The sequence below is a fragment of the Takifugu flavidus genome, chromosome 5 (genome assembly GCF_003711565.1).
Source record: "Takifugu flavidus isolate HTHZ2018 chromosome 5, ASM371156v2, whole genome shotgun sequence".
NCBI lineage: Eukaryota > Metazoa > Chordata > Actinopteri > Tetraodontiformes > Tetraodontidae > Takifugu > Takifugu flavidus.
This window is the reverse complement of record NC_079524.1, coordinates 9,531,940-9,552,684: the sequence shown is the minus strand read 5'-3', so window position 1 is coordinate 9,552,684 and position 20,745 is coordinate 9,531,940. Positions and strand designations below refer to the sequence as shown.

Below are 20,745 nucleotides of genomic sequence, written 5' to 3'. Positions count from 1 at the left end.
GCTTCAGATTTCACTGGAACTATTCAACACATCGACTCTGGCTGCTTTTAGTGTTTGTGGGTGCGCTGATGTTTACTTTAGCGGCGGCGTGTGTTTACAGACGCAAGCATACCTGCTGGAGGGTTCTCCTGAGTGGAGGAGGTTGGAACGTTTGGAATATTTGTTGGGCGGACATAATCGTTAATCAAGGCGATCGGGCCTCTCAATATTTATACTGAACCTCTGGGAGTTGAGCTGGATTTGTTGTGCTGAGCAACCGCTGCGGAAGCTTTTGAATAAAGCAAAGGCAGAAACATCATCTGCAGGCCGTGATTATTGTTCACGTCCAGGTAAAGCCGCTAATACCGGAGAGTCGGCGCGTGTTGGCGGGGGCCGCGTGGCCGCTGGGAGGGAGGCTGCAGGTATTTTCACAAGAGAACGAGACGACAGAAGCACCCAGCGTGAGAAGGACGCGCACCTTCCTGTTATTCTGCAAACTCAAGTCAGCATTTCTGCAGAATTTGCTTTAGCTTCCCTCTTTAACCTTCCCATTCTGACACAGTTAGACGTGCGCGCTCGAGCGTGCCAGAAGAAGAGAACATCACGTCTCTGTTTAGACACTGAACTCCAGTCACTTCCTGTCTGTGTCAGGTGCTCTCACTTTTAATCATCAGAATTATGCTCTGCGTCACCCTGCCCCCCCCCACCACCATCTCCAGACAAGATTTAATAGTTTCTTGACCACAATTTGCGTAAGGGGGGAAGACTTGAGAGTTGAAGTAAGATGGCTTTTGTCTGCGGTGCCACCCGGCGTGCGTGCTACGGTTAATGCAGTGACGCCAGTCAGCAGATGGTTGCGAATGTATTGGCGTCACCACACTTCCTGTCCTGAGAAAAGTACCTGTTGTCTTTTGTCAGCCTGCGTTTGGGTGCTTGGCTCGCTGCTGCGCTGCAGCTTCCAGCCGCCTCTCTGCAAATGTTCTGTACAACTACATTACCCACAATCCTACAGTGTTGTTCAGGTTTAACCCAGACATGATGCTACTTTTGAGAACTGCTGTTAAAAAAGAATATAAATTTGAAGAAAAAAAACAAACTCTAAATGTTGATGAACTTGGACTCTTGTTGCGTTCCAGGTCAGGCGGTGCGGATCTGGAGCCCCTCCCCTCCCCCCCTGATGTCAGCGCTCCGTCCAGTCAGAGAGGAAGCACAGAACTAAGCAGTCAAGGTAAGTGAGCTCAGGAGACAGCACAAGAACCCGACCCGATCTTGGAGTAGCCCAGCTGAGTCTGTCTCTCTGCTCGCCCCTCCAGGCCCCGCCCCCCTCCCCATGCCAGAGCAGGTGGTCCAGAAGACCGATCACTTCCTCTTCTCCTACCCCTGGTTCCATGGGCCCATCTCCAGGGTCAAGGCAGCATATCTGGTCCAGAGCTCGGGACCGGAGGGACACGGGGTGTTCCTGGTCCGCCAGAGCGAGACGCGCCGCGGGGATTACGTCCTGACGTTCAACTACCAAGGAAAAGCAAAGGTATCGCTCAAGCCGTCCAGAACGGCTGTGGCCTCCACATCTGGATTCAGTTTGTTGACGGAATTCTTTCGGACACAGAAGGGATGCTAATCAGTGAAATCAGCTCAGACTCCGGTGTGTGTGTGTGTGTGTGGTGTGTGTGTGTGTGTGTGTGTGTGTGTGTGTGTGTGTGTGGTGTGTGTGTGTGTGTGTGTGTGCGTGTGTGTGTGCGTGTGTGTGTGTGTGTGTGTGTGTGTGTGTGTGTCCGCAGCACCTGCGCCTCTCCCTCACAGAGTGGGGTCAGTGTCGCGTGCAGCACCTGCGCTTCCCCTCCGTCATGGACATGCTCAGTCACTTCCGTCTCTTCCCCATCCCACTGGAGTGCGGCGCCGCCGGTGCCGTCACGCTGTCCAGCTTCGTGGTGGCGAGCTCCAGCTCTCCGACTCAGGGTGAGAACGCAGGTATTCGCTCGCGTCACCATAGCAACCCGTAAACCAGAGCTCTAAAGCAACTCGGTTCTGTTTCCTTAAACAAAGCATTGGGTAATTCTGAGGAGAGAAGAGACGGGGTGTTTTAGTGGTTGATGTCGATACACACGAGTCACGGGAGCATGTTGAAACCTGCTGACGATGAAGGAAATGGGCTGGAGACTTCGAGGGAAGGTTTCGCCAACCTGAATATGAAATCGACTGACGTTCGCCGACAGGAAGACCTGACTGAATAGACAGGCGTCACTCTTTGGGGGGGTAAAAAACTGAACCCTTTTCTCCTCTTCCCGTCCTCAGGCGCTCTCCTCGTCCCCTTCTCCCTCCATCGGTGGAGTTCTGAGCCCAGCCTGGCTCACTGCAGCCTGGCCCGCACCTCCGGTCAGCCCCCGTCCTCCTGCTCCACCAGCTCCAGTCACAGTTCTGTCTCCCACCCAGGGAACCAAGCCCCGACCCGCCCCGACCCCACCCCGCCGGCGCCCGTGCCTCTGCGCCGGAGCGAGTCGGTGGGAAGGAGGCCGCTGCTGCGTCACTCCCACATCCCGCAGCGGGACTCGGACTACGAGCTGGAGCCCGACCGGGGGCGCAAGCGGGCGGTTGACAACCAGTACATGTTGCTCTGATGGGAGCGAACGCGGCCGTGCAGATCAAACGGCGCCGCGGCCGGTTCCCCGCGGGTGCGTGAACAGACTCGCTGACGTGAGCGGGGGACGCACACTGGCTCCGCCTCCCCGGGAGACCCCCACAGCCTGCCACAACAGTGTCCACAGTGAATGTATTTTTAGGAAATTTAGATGTGTTTAGAAGTGATTATTCTTTTTTTTTATTGGTTCTGCATGAGAGAAGGCGTCTCACACACACAGCTTTCCTAAAAAGAGAGAAAAAAGGAAATATTTGGATGATATTGACTAAAGGAGAGCCTGATTTAACTTCGGCACTTAAATTCCACCTGAGGACAGCACTTCCTATAAAATTAGCCCGGACAAATGTCGTAAACATTACAAACGTACAGCATTTAACCTTTAATCGCACACTCCCACATTTACTCAAAGAACTCTTGTTTTATCTTTCTGTATATACAAGTGCGTTTTTTTTTTGTTTTGTTTTTTTCGAGATTGACTCTTTTTTTTCGCAGGAAAATAAGCAGAAGAAGAAGAAAAAAGCTGTTCGTGTTTGGGAGCTGAAGTGCTGCCACCTCCATCAAAATGGGACAAGTCCAACTATAGTGGAGCCCGGGTTTGGGTTCGAAGCAGTGTGTGTGCGCGTGCACGCGTGAGAGTAGTTGACCTGACTGAAGGTGTCGCTCTTCAGTCACTCCAGACGCGCAGGTAGATTTCCCACAATCCCCTTCGAGTAAGTCTATTAACGCGACAGAAATCCTTTCAAAATGAATTAAAACTTAGTGAAACCATTCAAGTCCATTTTCATTGGTTTTCAATTTTTAAAAAATGAATAAATAAAACTTGCCTTCAGAGCATAGCGGAGCGGAGCGGGTCGGCTTTGTCCCAAAGATTTGAGGAAAATCACTCAGGTTTCAGACGAGAATATTCACAAAGTCCCGACTGAAAATTCGCGCCGCTTTCTGAAATGTTTTTGAATCTTTCCACATTTTTTCTGGAAAGCAGAAAAAGGTTGAACTGTGAAACCTATCTCACACTAACATTTCTTTTATTTTACACAACCTTCTGACTTTATTAGGTTTTAGGAGTAGCAATAATCTGACTTCTGTCCTCTACATGTCTCACGCAAGCTTTAAAACACCAGTTTGAAGCTACATCGACGAGGACATTTTCCAATAACTGACGGGCTTTGTCAGTTTTCATCTTGTCCCACCTGCAGGGACCGTGTCCACCTCAGAAACACCGAGACCACTTTTCAGAATCAAAGCAGTAGTTTTGGACACATTCCATCTTTGACATGTCCAATTTCCTGTCTCGGTAAATGAAGCTTTAATCTCGTTAGCGGCGAGACGTCTTTGGTGTCCATTTGTCTTCTAACCCTGCTTTAACACTAACTCTAGCATTAGATTTAGACTCACCTGCAGTAAAAATTTAATCCAGCATGACATAGACATGACTCTTGTCTCTCACCCTGCTTTATTGTCGTTTCCAGGTTTTTTTGTTAGGGTTTTCTAAGAGAAACATAGGATATTTTTCCAGAGTTAAATGTGCTGCGATGGCTCCTTGTTAATCATCGGTCAGCTTTGTCCACCAAAGGAACATTCTTACAATGGTTGTGTAGTTTCTAGAATGTGTCATTTTAATTAAGACTGACATTGTTTTGTTCCAAGGGGACAAAAACGAGGACGTTTTGGCAAAAGTACGGTTGGTCTTCCCACCTTTTCCACCCAAATCCGTCATACCTCTGTTCTACTTCTGCTACAGGAAGGCAACGGTAACAGTACAACTAGTTCGACCACCTCACTTTTCCGAGTTTAGAATCATATTCAGGGAGAATGACTTGTGCATTTGCCAGAAAGCTGCTGTTGCTCCCTTTCCTTTTTTTCCTGGACGGCTCAGGCTGTGACGCAATATCACGCCTTTTAGAGCCCCCCCCCCCCCCCCCCACTAAAGTGCATAATGTTGGTACCTGCTCGGGCTACAACAAATGCAAAAAGCAGACAATTTTCCCCTGGGAAAAAGCCAAATGTTTCTCCTGTTTTGTTACGTCTCCACTCAAATTGTGTACCTCGGGTGTCTCCAGTCCTCGACATCGGCTCCGGCGACACCTTTAATCACACCTGTAGTTCTTCCAGTCGACGAATGTCACCTGTTCTCAATACTGTTTAATGTGTTTAACCTCCCACTGTAAACATTCCAGTTCAACCCAAACACCCTTCAGAAAGGACAAAAATAAAAAAACACAAAAAAAAACAACAACCAAACCTGCTTTTAAAACTTGTCTGCATTAGTTTCATTAATACGCATTTAAATTATAATAAATATATTATCAACTGTATATTTGACCTTTTGTAAAATAAACGTATCTTTAAAATGCAAGAGCGTTTCCTGTGGGCTTCTTCAAAACCTGCTTTTCCGGCTTTCTGAGCGATTTGAACAAAATGTTTAGCCGAGGGAGAAAGTCCAGAGGTCTCAGATAAACAATCTTTCTGTTTAGGGCTTCTGCCCCTGGAAAAGCCTCCCGTGGACGCGGCCCGCGGCTGAAGCTGCTACTTTTCTGGGGTTTCTGGCAAAACCAACAACTTTCTGCAAGTTAAAAATCCTCCGCAGTGAAAGCAAGGCCGCGTCCCCGCAGCTACGGCTCACGCCAAACACTCCAAACAGGCACACAGTTCAGTTTTTAGAACTTTTTTTAATTGTTTTTAAGTTTTTTTTCTCATTTTTTAAATTATTTATAATATCTACAAAGTAAAAGTTTTAACTTAAAAGTTACATAAGGATCGGTGAGAAGTGGGGTCGGCTCGCCTCTGCCGTCGTAGCATAAATAACATCTGTCCCGGCCTCGGCTGCAACAACGACGACGTTTAATTCACAGGAAGCTTCTTGGTTTGTTTAGTTTGGTTAGGAACTTTTCATGGAGTCTGGAGACGAACGCAGCAGCAAACGGTGATATTAATACAGTCTAAAGGTCGGAAGAGTTTTTATAACAAGGTGCAGACAAAAAGTTCCAGTTGAATTTTTTTTTTTCTTCCTCCGTCTGACCGGCTTCTCTTCCGTTACATCTTAATTGGCAAGCTGAATTTGTAATTTGGGATCCTTTAACGTGTGTGTGCATGTGTGTGTGTGTGTGTGTTTAATAGGAGCAAAATAAAATGTCAGTCACTGCATCAACCTGTTAACATTCTCTTATTGCCTAGTCTGGAGGGGGGGTGGGGGTTATGTGAAGCATGATTGAGGATGAAGAAAGAAAGAGGGAGCGCTATCATCCTCTTCATCACCCAGTTCTTGGAAGGCTCTGCTTGAGAAGCGCGATCTGGCAGAGCGGAGCCCCCCCCTTGGCTCACTGGCGCCCTCTATCTACAGCTGCTGCTGATGATGAGGTTGAACTGCAGGGAGAGACAAAAGGTCAGAGGTCAGAAACACGTGCCGGAGATGAGCCGGCTGTAGCCTGATATCTGGCACACGCAGTCACCGAGAGCGAGCAAAATATCGCCTCACACACGGAGTAACACACGTCATCCTCACTCCGCCCGGCTCAAAGGTGGCATTCTGGAAACCAAACGTACCCTGTGGATGTGCCAGGTAGGAGAAATGTGTAGTGGAGGAAACGGGAATGGGGTTGAGGGGAGTCTGTGGGATGGGTGGCTGTGGACCTCCTGGAGGACCCTGGGTAGCCATCAACATCATTGTAGGGTGGGTTGGTGTCGGGTGGTGAGATGGCACCATACCGGACTGCATATGGGCCTACAAGTGAGAGAGGGGGGGGGTGACACAGTGTGGTTGTCTTAATTAAAAAAAAAGTTCTCTGCCAAAACGAATCAGTTTGGAAGTTGCTGAGACCCTTTGAGTGTAGAGTGGGATGATCATTGGAATAAGTTTTGATGACAACGCAGAAGGAAGGAAGCTTCGATCCACCACGAGTAAGGGAAGGGGGGAACAAGGAGGAGGAGAACCTGCTTCAATTTAAGCTCAATTTACCTGCATTGTGGGGTTTTTTTTACTCGGCGCCAACTCATTGGACCCACTAAATAGCCCTTGATGAGGCACATAACGCAGGTTTCTAGCTAAAGGTGTGATGGGCGGCGGGTCTGTGTCCCACCTGCTGCACGTGTGCCATGTGGTTGTGGTTGTAGCCGTGCTGAACTTGCTGCGGGTGGATGTAGACGGTCTGCTGCGCTGAGGGGAACGACGCCTGGGGAGACTGAGGGTTGGGGCCAGGGGTCATGGAAGGGGGGGTGTGGGCCAAGGCCGAGTACATCTGCTGCTGCGGGGACTGGTTGGCCAGGTGGAGGGCCTGGGCTGCTGCCGCTGCGTCCGGAGGTCAAGGCATCACGGTTAAATGCAGCGCTGATGCTACTGGAGCTCAAAGACAAAGGTACTGACCCGCTGCTGCCTGCTGGTGCTGGTGCTGTTGGTGCTGGACCGGACTGGTCGCCGGATGGCTGGGAGGACCGCCGTGCTGTGGAGGCCCCCCCTGCTGGGCTTGGCCCGTAGGTGTTGCAGAGGGCTGTGGGTGCTGTGGGTGCGGGTGCAGGGTGGCACTAGGGTGTGGGTACTGCTGAGGCATTGGCCCTGGAGACACTGCAGCACAGAAAGGAACACGACAAAGACCATCGACGGCTGCTCCCGAACATCTGCATCAACCCGAGCAGGCGGGGGCCAACATACCATACATGGTGTGTGTCTGCTCTGGGTACTGGGTGGTTGAGGACGACACCAGGCTTGGTTGTCCGTGTGCGGGAGGCGCCATCATCCTGCCGCTGCTCTGCAGGACAGGGCTGAACACGTGCTGCCCCTGAGGACCAGAGAGGATGGAGACAGGCTTACACGACTGTGGCTTCAACTGCGCTACAGCACGGCTGTCGGGACACTTGTGATGTGTACGCCAGGTCTGAGGCAGAACTCTGCTCTACTAATCAGAAGTGACGCAAAGGGGCCGCACGCTGGCACGCCGTCAGGCTGCTGTCTGCAGGCTTTGGCCAGACAAACGGCTGATGACTGAACGGGCCGCGTATGCTCCTGAGCGCCGGCCCTGACCAGCCTGGCGGGGCCGCTAATGGATCGAATGTGCAAAAACAAACACCAGTGTCACAGTAAATCCTACTTGTGACTGGTAGTGCGTCATCTGCTGCACCAGCGGCTGACTGGCGAACTGTTGTGGGCTGCAGGTGAAGTACTGGGTGGAGTAGGCGGGGCTCTGTGCTACGATGGGCGGCCCCGCTGCGGTGGCGGGATGCATCATGGTTGGCGTGCCAGGAGGGTGATGCTGGTCTGACCTCTGCTGGGGCATGTTGGGAACTGCACACAGAGGGACAACGGGCAGATATCAGACGCCACCAGAACAGACACGTTTCCTCCTGGTTTAAATTGAGTTACCGTGGAAATAGATTGACATGAGATAAGATTTGGTTCTCACCTTTACCTGGTCTGTAGGGTTTAGACTGGCTGACTGTCATGTGAGGCATCTGAACCTGGTACATCGCTGGAGACTGGAGGAAGAACAACATCATCATCATCTGTGGGGGGCTTTAAACCTGTGCTTCAGCTAATTCTTCTCCCCTCTCAGGCGAACGCTAAACATATTTTACACAGGTATAAAACAGTCTCTTACCTGGAACCACATGCAATTTCTGTCTGTCTATCACATGATTATCTGAACTCTTCTGCCTTCTGCGTGTCTAAACCTCTCAACATGCATTTAAATGACATTATAGCAACAAAATGGAATCACTCTGAGCTTAAATTAGCTTCGTTCAGTGGAGAAAACCAGAGGAACAAGATGCTGGGATTTCATCTGTGCTGACAGTTGAAAATGTATTTCAAGAAGAAGTTGGCAAACCAACATCTAAGGACATCAGTTCATCAGGCAAGCACACATTTCAGTAATAATTGGGCTTGAAAAGTATTTTAAAAAAAAAAATCCACAAACCTTCCATATTATGCTTTTCTAAAGAAGCAAGAGAGAGCGAGAGAAGAGGAAAGGGAGAGAAGGAAAAGAGAACCACTCTTTAGTTGTTCACCAAGGTATTCTATGGTTTACAGGTGTATGATGTTGGATCACCAAGTTATTCTTAAAGCAACACAGGATTAATCAGACAATTCATCGTGTCAGACATGGCTGCAGACAACACATGGAACCGTTGAGCATTTCAAACTGAAATTTTAAAAAGGACTGAAAAATGACAAAGAAAAAAGATGGTAACAATTAGCAGAGAGATTATGAAGTGTATTTTAAATAAAAGTCTGTCTGAAAGTGTCCTGCAATTGAGACAAGTAGATAAAAAGGTCATAAGTAGAAGCAGTGGGCAATGTTCACATTGATGGTTATTGGGGGGGGTGGGGTGGGGGGGGGTCTCACCTGCACTCCAGGACTGACTGGTGTGAGAGGATACATCTGTGGGAAGCAGACGGTTTGGCCGTAAACGGGCTGCTGGACCATGATGGAGGGGCTGGGCTGGCCCTGAGGCCGAGGAGGCGTGGGGGTGTTGGCGGGTTTGGGCTGATCCAACAGATTAATCGGATTCATTTATAAAGAACAGGTCAAGGTGGCTTGTTATCAAGTGTGGCGCCGCAGCGGGACTGACCTGTGTGTTGAACCTGGGTTTGAACTCATTAGCATTTGGGTTGAGGGTTGATTTCCTCACCTGCCTGCAGGAAGACGGTAAAAAGGTTCATGTACAGAATTAGGTCTGGTTTTATTATTGGCTATATAAAAAAATGATTGAATAGAAGCTAGTATCTGGGCTTTTTTTCTCTCCATGGTTAAAGACAATAGCATATTCACAAAGTCATTTCAAGTGAGATTTGGCCATGAATTTAAACGATTTCACTTATTTTCCCTTACAAAAGTAAAACACTTACATGTGATCAATATTTCAAAATGACTGTTGTGACAGTGGGAATTCCCTGGCAGCATATTCAAACTCAGAGGTCGATATTGTATTTGACCCCTCTGATTTCAAAGTCCCCCCCCCCAACTCACTCTTGCACTGCCTCCTTTTTCTCCTCCTTCTCTTCATGCACAGGTCCACTGAACGTGGACGTCGTCTGGACTCCCTGTGATGTCACATCCATCACGGCCCTCTTCTGGTCTGTAGTTGGAGACGGGGACAGAGCGGCAGGGCTCCCGGGCTTACTGGTGTTTGTGGTGGAGGAAGTGGTGGAGGGGGGTGCCGTGGAGCCGCCCGGGGCACCAGTAGCGATCACTACAACCCCATCTTCTGCACCCTCTCGCCCTGCTGTGGCTGTTTTGTCCAGTGGAAGGTCCTTTGCCTTGTCTGCTGCATCTCTGGGAGGCTTGGTTAACATCTGGTCAAATGGAGGATCTGAGTTTGAACTAGACTGCAACTGAGAGGGACAGAAACCCGTCAGAGGTCCACAAGCTGTGACGACTGCTTAGATGGTGATAATAAAAGACACTTACCCTAAAATCTACACTAAATTTCTTTAAATTATCTATCTTCTTTCTGTGGTCTGTTGCCAAGGAAGGTCCTTTAATCAGAGAGTTGTGTTTGTTAAGGAAAATGTTTCAAGATAAACTCTGACATTTATTAGTAGATTTTTAAAGTATAAAGCATAAATCTGTAATACCTTTACAGATTGGTCTAATGATACTAGGTGAGCTTTCCAAGGGCTTGATGTTCTCCTTGTTTGCTGTGGGAGATGTTTGTCTGACCTCCTGGATGCGACATTCTTTAGCTGCGGAAAAAGAGAACAACATTCAGTTCAGTGCCAAGATGGAAACAGCAAAGCTCAGAAACGCTGCACCTGGAAGCGGAAGGACGATTAGAACACGGACAGACGATGTCCTCATCATTCCAGAAAAAAAATCGTTGTTGGACTGAGACCAGACAAAACTTTAAATGTCACCGGCGCGATTTTACGTGAGAAAGTAGAAAACGAGCCAGGTAAACATCTGGACCGGCAGCTGTTGTCTTTAGCCACCAGCAAGTGTCGAATGTCTAAAGCCTTTATCTCACCATCGCCTGCAGGAGAGGGGCCCATGCTGAGGGCGGGGCTTGCAGCAGTGGGAGAGGAAGATGTTGGTGTTGCCACGGTTTCCGCAGGAGCGTTTCCTGACTGGGATGATGGGATGGAGGACGCGCCGGCGGAGGCTCCGCTGATACTGTTCTGCCGTGGGGAGCGGGGTCTGTGCGCTAGAAATACAACCAAGACTATGATGGCAGCAGCTGTTGGACCATGTTGGGACAATGAAGACTTCTTTTTACTCTCCACACCTGTGGAAAATACTGTTGAAAGTCTTCAAGTGTGAAGTAAAAATCAGGAAAAAGGTCTCCTACCTCCACTAACTACCGAGGACCACGTCCCCCCAGAGGGGCCGCTCTTGTTCGGTGGAGTCCCTGAGACATCAGGGGTGCCGTGAGACATTAAATCCATTCCTGCAGGGACTCCAGTGGTCCGGCAGGGCTGCACTCTGTGAGCGCGCGGGGTCCGCTGGGACTTTGGAGACATTCGGGGTGGACCTGAGCATAAAACAATAACACAACCATCAACTACACCGCCAGCCGGTACATGCAAACATTCCGCTGTGATGAATTTACGTCTCAGTAAAGCATAAAAACCCAAATGACTGTCACCTAACGGGAGAGTTAAATATCACAACACTCAGTATTGTCACTCTGCAGCATGCGTGTTAGCGGAAAAACTGAAGAAAGTGTTGAAATGACGCGCTGGGAAAACAACAAAATGCAAGATGAGAAATAGGGGAAATGCAGGAAATGCGGCGAGTAAAAACCCATGTTTAAAGACTGGTCGTTGAATAATCTACATGTATGCTGGGTAAATATTTTAACACTTAACTTGTAAAGAGGATGACAACCAGCCATAGAATGACATGAAGTAATACTTTGAGAACTAAACTCCTGTTACTCTTTCCAGCTAAATGTGTGTCTGAGCGTAACAGAACATCCAGCAGCAGATGAAGAAACAACCGTACAGGTACTTATTAATTCAGGTCTGTTTTAAGTCCTACAAACAATAACCAGGTTTTTTTAAAATAAGGACTCATTGAAACACCCAGGGAAGCGTTCCTATCACCACCACCTGGTCCTGGAGGATTAAGTACACTAATAATCTGCCAGTTCTGTGAATATCTGGTCCTGAAGGAGTAACAAAACAAGCAGAAAACAGCACGCACCGTGATGCACCCACATGCCAAGATGAAGCTTCCTACATGGTGCCAAAGGGTCAGCACTGACCCACGAGCCAATCTGACATGGTGCTTTCACCCATCTGCATTACTGCACACTAGACCTGGGCAAATGTCGCTGGTTTTAGTGAAGCAGGCCGCTTCTGTTACTTTTACTGGTTGTCTGATTCGTACGTGAAGTCTTTTTTTGGGTCACACCTTTGCCCAGGTCTAATCCATACTAATGTGGGTACCTTCTGAAGACATGCGTTTGGGCAGAGTGGAAGCTGGCGACATAGACCCATGATGAGAAAAGGAGGATGAAGAGGAGGTAAAGGAGGAGAGGGATGAATGAGAGGGAGGCCTGCAAGGTCGAGAGGGGGGTCTGGAGGGCCTGGTGGGCGTGGTCGCCCTAGGAGGCAGAGAGGAGGGGCCAGACTGGTAACGGGAAGAGGGGCGGGAGGAAGGAGATGGACAGGGTGAGGGCCAATGGGATGAACCTAAAAGAGGGAAGGACAAATGATCAAAGAAGATGTCCCGTAGACGACAATCAGTTAATATGGGGGGAAACATCCAGACACATTAAACAGATGCAAGAGATTAATAAACACAAGTGAAGACAGTGAGTCGGGGATGGAATAATTTACGTAGCTAAGAAATCGTAAATTAAGTAAAAGTGACAGCAAACAAGTCAACAAAGGGCTCCGGCTGTACGCAAAATAATAAATATCAAACGGAACGATGACAAGGCAAAGGGTATGCAAACGAAGACTGTGTTTTTAAGATAGGGAACACACCTCCATTTACAACCCTCTGGTCAGTACCCGAGCTGGGGCTGTAGTCATGAGGTCCAGGCCGAGAAGCCGAGGGTCCACCGGAGCTCTGGGCCAGACGGGGTGAATTCTGACGTCCTGGTCCCCACGACATGGGATCCCTGTTTCTCTGACTAGGAGGAATGTACTTGTTCTCTCTGCACCAAAAACAGAGAAATTCACAACAGAAATGACAACACAGCACAAAGGATCTAAATACCCCAAAAGCCTTGAAATGCAGGAAAAGTAATAAAGCAGGATATAAGTAAGCTACAGATATGTAAGAGAGGTTTCTACCTTTACTGTAAAAGTACAACCTAACAACAACAACGACACTTGAGAGAATGGAAGCTAAAAACCCCATCGTTCCAGTTTATGGCCCAGCTTCTTCCATGACACTTAAGGTGGCACGTTTAGGATTTAGGCTTAAATCCTCAGCAGGAACGTAAAGTTCACAACGTTGTAAACTGTTTTGCATTCACTCAAACACAAAATCCAAGCAGGTGGAAAGAGAGGTTTAGGTCTCATTCTCACCTGCCGAGTGTGTGAGGGTCTCTCTCCCCTCTCATCACAGCGGTGTACTTCTCCTCCTCAGAGCGCTCATCGTTCTCCAGAGCCACGCGGGCCTTGTACGAGGCACTTGCTTCAATTTCATCCGCCAACTGGGCAGCACGTGCTTCTCTCTTAAGAAACTCTTCAGAGTTGTCCCGCTCCAACGGAACCCTGGAAAAGTTACAAAACTCTGGCTCTACTTTGATTTGCTTCGAATAAACACCTTTACTTACGCACAGAAACGTGCTCAGAAAACAAACAATGAACTTACGTATATGTGGACAAGCTGCTGTCGTAAGTTGATAAGACGCCGTACTTCTCCTCGTTATACTTGAACATATCATTGGGGTCCCATCCGTTTGACTGATGCAAAGACAAAGGAGGCAAAAGCTTTTCTTCAAAAATCATCAAAAAGTGTAATGAACAGGTTAACCAGTACAAAGATGATCCCTTTATCACGCCGCAGGCGACCCATATGAACCTCATAACTGCGTGGTACAAGTGCTACATTAAATTGAATCCTGTAAAATTCCAGCACACGTATTTGAGCACACGGACAAAATGGCGTCTGGTTTTAGCGCGCTAATTAGGGCCAGGAACATTTCACAATGATGAGAACTACATAGTGTGACAGAACTTAAGCAACACTGTCAACCACTGCACAGCTGTCTGTGACTCCTACCACATCTGTATCCAGAGACTCCAGGCTGTCGGAGTTGTTGGCCTCCCCTCCCTCCCAAGGCTCCAGATCTTTTTCCTTATGTTCCCCGTTGATCCTGTTGCTCACTGCTGCATCTGTGAAGTTGTCGGCTGCGTACAGATAATACGTAGATATTTACGCACAGCAGACCGACGTATAGGTACGCAGCACAGTTCAGCCAAATTCCTACGACAAAGGTCTGACATGGAGGTAGCACTGGTTCATAAAGCACGCTCGCAAGTGAGGAATAGCAGTAACTACACTGACAAATACCTTTTTAAAAATGTGAATACAACACTGGACTATACAGAAAATATTTGCTCAAACAGGTTAATAAAAGGATTCGCAACAAAGTGAGAGAGAATACGAAAACAGACTTGAAAGAAAGTAAGCACAATATGCTAAAAATGAGGGAAAACCTGTGGTTTCATATACTTATAGCTGTTACAAATGTTTATTTTGAATGAATCCACTACAGGATCATAATAATTACCTGATCCACACATATAACATGTATAACAAAATGTCATTGGTGATATTTTATACAGTTAAGAGAGAAATATTTGGGCTCAACTAAAATAGAAACCCATCGATGACAAAGCTTCCTTATTATGGTGCAAGGAAACTTAACATCAACACAAGTCTGTTCCCACATTCTCAAAATAGGCACCAATGGACTCTGCGTAAAGCAAACGAGCCACCTGCAATTAAATACACAATGACCCTTCTCTCACAATACAAAACACACTTAAGCATTTCTGAAAGTCAGCCAAGAGAAGATGATTCTGTTTAATGTAAATGAGCACAGGCGGTTAGAATGCTGTATGCACTAAATAGCTCATACAGCTCAAATCTGAGTGTGGTGTGGGGGAAAGGCAGACATGCGGTTTGATTGCAGTTAATTATAAGATGTCAAAAGTGCTCCAGGGCCAAATTAAACTTCCCAACACTGTTCCGTTTAAATAAAATGATTAAGTTAAAAAAAAAAGATAAAAGACACAATTGTTTCGACTCGAGAGGTGAATGTGTTGCTTTCAATGGTCGTTTTCTTGCACGGAAGTTTCATTTTGCATATTGATTTAAAATGGGTCTGAAGGCTGGTGGCTAAATGGATAAATGGATAAATGGACAAGTAACAATTGTCATAAGACAAAAAATCCATTACTGTTACATGAGATGAAATTGCTCTTAGGAACAAATAAAGAATTCTTGTTAGCAGGAAACACAAAATTTGGATTAGTGGCATTTAAATAGAATGATTCTGTGTCCCGCTCACACGTAATCAGATTTCTCCTGATGAAGCTAATCGGTGTTCGGACATGATGTTCCAACACAGCCAGTTCAATTTTGAGACTTTCTGTGGAGATTAGTAACAAAACTGGCATTTATTCCACTGAAAGCAACATCATTGAAGACAATAAAACAGGATCCGGTGGGAAGAAAAGGCCTCACGGATCAGCCTGCGTAATCTTTGGTTTAGAATTTTAGTGTGGCTTGTGGAGATGACCCCAAAATCAATCAAATGAGAGGCACCGCGCAGGAATGTGTGTCAAGGAATGTCAATCAATCATTGGAGTACAAGCAAAATGTGCAGTAAAAAATAGTCATATATTACCTGTGTCTGAGGAAACTAGACCAATGGAGAGAAAAAAAACATCACATCAAATCAGGAGGGAAAGAGATTCACTGAGATAATCACCTGGGACTTTATATATATATAGATAGATAGATACTTATTTAACGGAAAACAGACAAATAATCCAAATATAGGAGGCATGTGTGATCCGTTCCTCCATCTGTGACCAGTGAAACCAGAACAAACTGCTGGAGAGTGTGGCTGCCTAATGCTGTAGTGTAGGTTTGTTAAAGGTTGTCGCAATGCTGAACTTTCTAGGTCAAGAGGAGTTAGTTAAAAAAGACCAATTTATTATCCACCGACAGGGACTCGGACCGGCCGACAGATCACATCTTTCTTCGATGACTAGCCACTCGTAGGACGCACGCTGGACCCAACACGGGACCAGTGAGCAGAACACAGTCCAGGACACAAACTGTTACAGGCGTTCTCAATTCAGAGCCGGGAGGTGTCCGTCTTTTCCCAATAAATGCTCCATCATCTTCATCACCGTTTGTTTAAAACGTGATGCTCACATGACAACGGTCACATGACAACGGCCACATGACAACGGCCGGCTCATTAGAGCCCTTTAATCAGACATGGGCAGATATTCAGTTGTTATGCAGGTAAAATAAATGGAATTAAAAGCTAATCTGAAGAGTGAGAAGGTGATGAGTCAAAGGACTTCAACGGTGGTTTGTATTTCCAAAAGCTAACATTAGCATGGGGTTTTATGCACGCCCCAGATCTAATGAACAAAGAGCCGATTAAACCCACGATGGTGGGCAGCCCTCACTTGGCTCAGCCCCCATAAGGTGTCACACACATGTCCAAGAGAGAGGAGACCCACCTAAGACTGCAGCTGGGGTTTTTGTGCCTCAGAGGAGGTATTTAAACTAATTTGCTCTTCTGTGGATAAATAATTTAGTCTTTATGGAAACCACTGCAGCGTTCTGCAACCGCACAGGTACAAAAGGATATTAAAAGGAAACATTACGAGCAAATCAACGCATTTATTTTATAGTCCTAAAGTGTCTGGAATTGTAAGCGAGTGGCTTGAAAAAAGAACGTTGTGAAACATGTTAAAAGAATTTTCAACCCTGGGAACAAAGAGGAAATCCTCAAACCCCCAGATTATGGTTCAAACCGAGCTGTGCTGAAACTCTACTGGGTTAAACCGCTGTGAATCAGGGTTAACCAGAAATCACTCCCCAGGATTCTTGGACATATTTGAGGTTTCGGGGGGGTGACTAGGGCCATTTATTTAGCAAGGAGATTTAAGATGATGCTAATTAAAAAAAGGTACCTTTCTTGGCGAAATTCAGATCTGCGTCTTTAAAGGTCACCGCCACGACGTCGGCGGCCTTGAATATAATACTTTCCACGATGTCTTCTTTCCTGGGGCCCACGCTGGGCTCCGTGTTCTTTCTGTGGGCTGCATCCAGCACCAGGTCACACTGGAGATAAAGTCATATAAGCTTGGTAGGTAACAGGCAAACATGACTTGCTTTTAAGATCTTCAGGTATTTAATTGAAACTATACAACTAACAAGCATTAATAACATCAAACTGAAGAAAGTGTCAAAGATTAGGATGTCAGAACAGGACAAAACTGTGGACTGGTGTGTAAAGGGGAGTGAATGTATGAACGTTTAACGGTTTAGCTTGCGCTCACTCTAAAAGCAATCTATGCAAAGACACGCAGGCTGCTCACCTCTGGACCATATGTCTTAAATACTCCTTCATAGACAGCTCCGTTTTTCACTTTCAGCTCGCATTTGGCACCCTATAAATAAGAAACCTGTCATAAATCAGCGTTTCCAGAGAAATATTTGCACATAAAAACGAAAAGAAGTGAAACTATTTGCAGGAGAGCCAATTCTTCAGATCACAGACCCGCTCACAGTTCATCAGCTGTTTAATGCAAAACATGGACTGAAATGCCATTAATTACAAAGGTATTTATAGCACAGGCTATTGTTTGGCATGCAATATCGTAAAGCGGAAGTTTTAGGAGGAAACGTCTGAATGAGTCTCACAAAAACCAAACTAAGAGTTAACCTACCACCACTGAAGTTAAGACATGGACCATTCTCATGTTGCCATATACACCATTAAATATGACCTAAAGGAGGGGGAAAATAAGCCTTTTTAATTTCCCTTTAACAGGGGAATATTACAATAGCGTGCTTATTCACGATGGATGTCCGACAAAAACGAGCACTGCGTTCCCAGAACGCCGCCAGTAAGCAGAGCTGCACGCCCTACAGTGACATGCATTTTGCAAATTCCTGTTTTGAAATGATGGAAAGGAATCTTCTCTCCAAAAAGGTGATTTGCAACATACAGCTTCCCTTTTCTGACAAAGTACAGATTGGCAAGCAGCGGCGTGGGTTGTGCTACGTCGTCGGTTTTCCAGTGCGTTACAACTCCTGACTGATTACTTACTGCTGCAGGACCTTTGCCGCTGTGTCGTCCCCTGAAAGAGAAATGCAGAGCCGATATTGTGATTTCTCTCCCAACTTCCGAGAAACAGTCACAGTGCACAGTCAACATGACAGATTTTGGCTGATTCGGACATTTTTAAAAACAGACTCCATGAAATTAGGTGGTTGCCCAAAAGACGGGAACCCAAACGTGTCCTAAAATATACCTTGCAAACCTTTAAATGAATTATAGCAGCACTTAAGAGACTGAAGATTGCAAATAAGAGTCATTTCGGACTGAAAAAGGGAGCGTCTGCACACGCAAATTAAAAAGCCTGGGTGGTATAATAAGGGTCTTGATATATTTGGATTTTAATCTACGCAATGAACGGCAGCACTGTCACAATGACAGGCGAACTGGATCCTGGCCAAGTCAGCAGAATCAAAATGAGAGATGGGGAGGGGGGGCGCATGGACAATTCCTGAGACACGGCTTCATCATATGCAGACATGCATTGGAATGTCAGGCTTCAAGGACAAAATTCCACATGATCGGCGGAGGCAACGCCAAGGTTGAGAGCCGGCGTGTTCCATGCTCACCCCCCCATCCCAGTCACCACACCCGCCCCTTTCCACGGGGCGCCCACACGTTCTTTAGCGATTGCTGGGGCAAATCCAGGCAATTCCTGGGGTGAGCTGGTGGCACCGATGGAACGGCAGCGCAACAGAAAACACGCAGGTGCCGGGCGATCGTGGCTGTGCACGGGCTGCCAAAAGGCTAATTAACGCCGACCAAATACAGCCCGGTAATTAAGCTGGCATCAGCAACTTGTCAAACAGATTCACGACTACACACGTGGTGAAATATGGATGTTCCGTCGAGACAAACTCGCAGGCCAGCCCAAGAATTTGACCAAATGTGCAGGAGGGGGTTACGCATCGACGAAGTTGAAATATTATCACAGCCAGGGGGAGGCCTTGCTAGCTAAACTACATGTCGTTTTACGCTAGGTAACCAACACGTCCTGAGGCCCTCATGCAAATCACAAACATTTAGTTTAGGACGAGCGAATATCAATGTCATCCCTCAAAAATACTACTGTTGGAAATTAAAATGCCCGTGGACTGGAAGCTGTCAGTATTCCACAATGGTTACGTTTTAGTGCAGTAAAATAACGTTTTGATGGTCACAGACCTGCCCAGATTCTGTCTTCCCCCGCCGCTTCCCCCAGCACCGGAGGAAGGTGCACCAGCGGTGTTGCCACCACCGGGCTTGCTACGATTTCCACCGGCCTTCAATGACATTGTGATCCCATAAAAGACGGCGTCTAGAAACGACCAATTTCACCCTGGGAAGTCTTGGCGCAGAGGCGGTTGATGTTTGTGTGACAGCTGGCGAGCGTTAGCAACGGTAACGATCTTGCTGGCTTGCAGGCTAACGTCAACGTGCTTCTCAAGCAAGATGTTATGCTAAGAAGCTAGTTAGCTAACTTAGCTAGCTTATCTGTACAATACTATTAAAACACAAATACACAATATATTATAAAAGACAAGACGCGCAAATCAGTCTTCCGAAATAAGCATGGACGTTACACCTCTTGTCGGTTTATGTTATTCTAACGAAAAGTCGATTACTTCAAAATACGGATTCAAGCTATCTCGGATTCTTTCCGTTGCTAACAGCGAAAAGACCAAAACAGTCTGAAAGGGGACAAAAAAAACGGCGGAGGGATATATGAAAGGCGTAGGGGCTGACCGCTTACAGCGTAAAAGCAAAATGGGCCCAAAACGTGTATTTTAACAAATGTTAATAACTGACTATACAGACGATGTCACGAATAATCGACACCGAATTGTTATGAAAGAAACAAGTAGATACTCTTTTTGCTTTAAGACATTACACGCGTCACATGGCACTATTTTCAGGAAGTCCGTGAACGCACGATATCGGTGCTATAACATCCACGTGAGCCGGCGAACATACGACTGGCACGGGCGCGTGCACGTAGTAACATACTATTTACATATGGTCTACATATATGTCGCTTTATCATGCAAATAACTGCTTTGATAACGACAAAGTGAATAAATTTAAAGAAATTCAAAAATGACAGGCTTCATTCGGATATTGGTGGGGTACTTTTATTGATGTATTTTTTGTATGTTATAATCATGTGTTCTTTATAATCTTAAAACACACAAAAATCATTCAGGTTGGTAACATGTTTTCCATTAATATCAAGCACCAGCAAAATTTGCCTTGTGGTGCTGATATGGTAAGAGAAAATTAACGTCTCCGACCTATTGTGATAAATTTAGTAGTAAAATAGTCCGAAATAAGGGACAGTGGGAATAAAATCAGTCCTAATGGAGCAGTGTGGTTGATTAATTAATGTTATCAACGGATTGAATTTTTTAAAATCATTTGGGGTTGCATATTTAAACAGCATCATAATCTGGAGACGATATCGTATATTATATATATCGTATATTAAGTCAACAACGAGGGTGTCCTGGCCGTTCTTTAGTAATATATTTTGGATCTGTGTTTATTTACTGTATTTAGACATTTTGTCAACGAAGTGTGTAAACTGTAAACCTCGTATTTTTCTAAATAAATATGATCTCTTTAGTCTAAAATAAAAACGTAAAAATTGTTTTTATTTCTACATTTAGTTTGTCGGCATTTCAGTATGTTACAATCCACATTATAAAACAAAAATAAATGTTAAATAAAGCTTCTTCAAAAAAGAAAACTGACCTTCTCAGGACCTTAATGAATCTGATAGATGGCCGATTACATTAATTGAACTTTTAAGGAAACTTTCGTTGAAAAAACATGCTGAAAAACATGATGTCAAAGTATATTTATTGTAGATTAAAATGATCATTCGTTAA

At 46.2% G+C, this 20,745-nt stretch overlaps 2 protein-coding genes across 17 annotated transcripts in view; one reads left to right on the top strand and one right to left on the bottom strand.

The window, feature by feature from the left end:
- Positions 1 to 4,970, top strand: part of sh2b3 (SH2B adaptor protein 3) — a 26,200-nt gene extending 21,230 nt beyond the window's left edge. For 4 of the 6 annotated variants that reach the window (XM_057032954.1, XM_057032955.1, XM_057032957.1 and 1 more), the window contains exons 5-8: positions 1,116 to 1,207; positions 1,293 to 1,507; positions 1,758 to 1,947; positions 2,272 to 4,970. In XM_057032954.1, coding sequence (XP_056888934.1) covers positions 1,116 to 1,207; positions 1,293 to 1,507; positions 1,758 to 1,947; positions 2,272 to 2,594 — 820 coding nt within the window. In that variant the 3' untranslated portion in view covers positions 2,595 to 4,970. The other 2 variants (XM_057032958.1, XM_057032959.1) reach the window with 2 other exon arrangements.
- Positions 4,971 to 5,263: 293 nt separating this feature from the next.
- On the bottom strand, positions 5,264 to 19,564 carry atxn2 (ataxin 2). 11 transcript variants are annotated; one of them, XM_057032942.1, is made up of 26 exons: positions 19,043 to 19,564; positions 17,870 to 17,900; positions 17,487 to 17,546; positions 17,136 to 17,207; positions 16,728 to 16,878; positions 15,419 to 15,433; positions 13,786 to 13,913; positions 13,375 to 13,466; positions 13,086 to 13,274; positions 12,537 to 12,709; positions 11,994 to 12,239; positions 10,892 to 11,074; positions 10,571 to 10,747; positions 10,182 to 10,289; positions 10,015 to 10,082; positions 9,574 to 9,938; positions 9,176 to 9,239; positions 8,950 to 9,090; positions 8,521 to 8,538; positions 8,008 to 8,080; positions 7,696 to 7,889; positions 7,260 to 7,386; positions 6,975 to 7,172; positions 6,691 to 6,899; positions 6,158 to 6,335; positions 5,264 to 5,977 (listed from the first exon to the last, which is right to left on the bottom strand). In XM_057032942.1, the coding sequence occupies exons 1-26, from the start codon at positions 19,150 to 19,152 to the stop codon at positions 5,949 to 5,951; spliced, it is 3,399 nt and encodes a 1,132-aa protein (XP_056888922.1). In that variant the 5' UTR covers positions 19,153 to 19,564; the 3' UTR covers positions 5,264 to 5,948. The 11 variants fall into 11 exon arrangements, with proteins under 11 accessions (XP_056888922.1, XP_056888923.1, XP_056888927.1 ...); XM_057032943.1 differs by having other exon boundaries at positions 8,014 to 8,080; XM_057032947.1 differs by having other exon boundaries at positions 12,564 to 12,709.
- Between the last annotated feature and the right edge of the window lie 1,181 nt (positions 19,565 to 20,745).

What these genes read in the sequence shown, in the direction of transcription:
- atxn2 (XM_057032942.1), bottom strand. Translation starts at nt 19,152, where the DNA reads ATGTCATTGAAGGCCGGTGGAAATCGTAGCAAGCCCGGTGGTGGCAAC. An exon ending in GTCCTCGGTAGTTAGTGGAG is followed by an intron (nt 10,748 to 10,891) that starts GTAGGAGACCTT and finishes TTGTATTTCTAG; the next exon opens with CGCACAGACCCCGCTCCCCA. An exon ending in AACCCAGGTTCAACACACAG is followed by an intron (nt 9,091 to 9,175) that starts GTCAGTCCCGCT and finishes CTGTTGGATCAG; the next exon opens with CCCAAACCCGCCAACACCCC.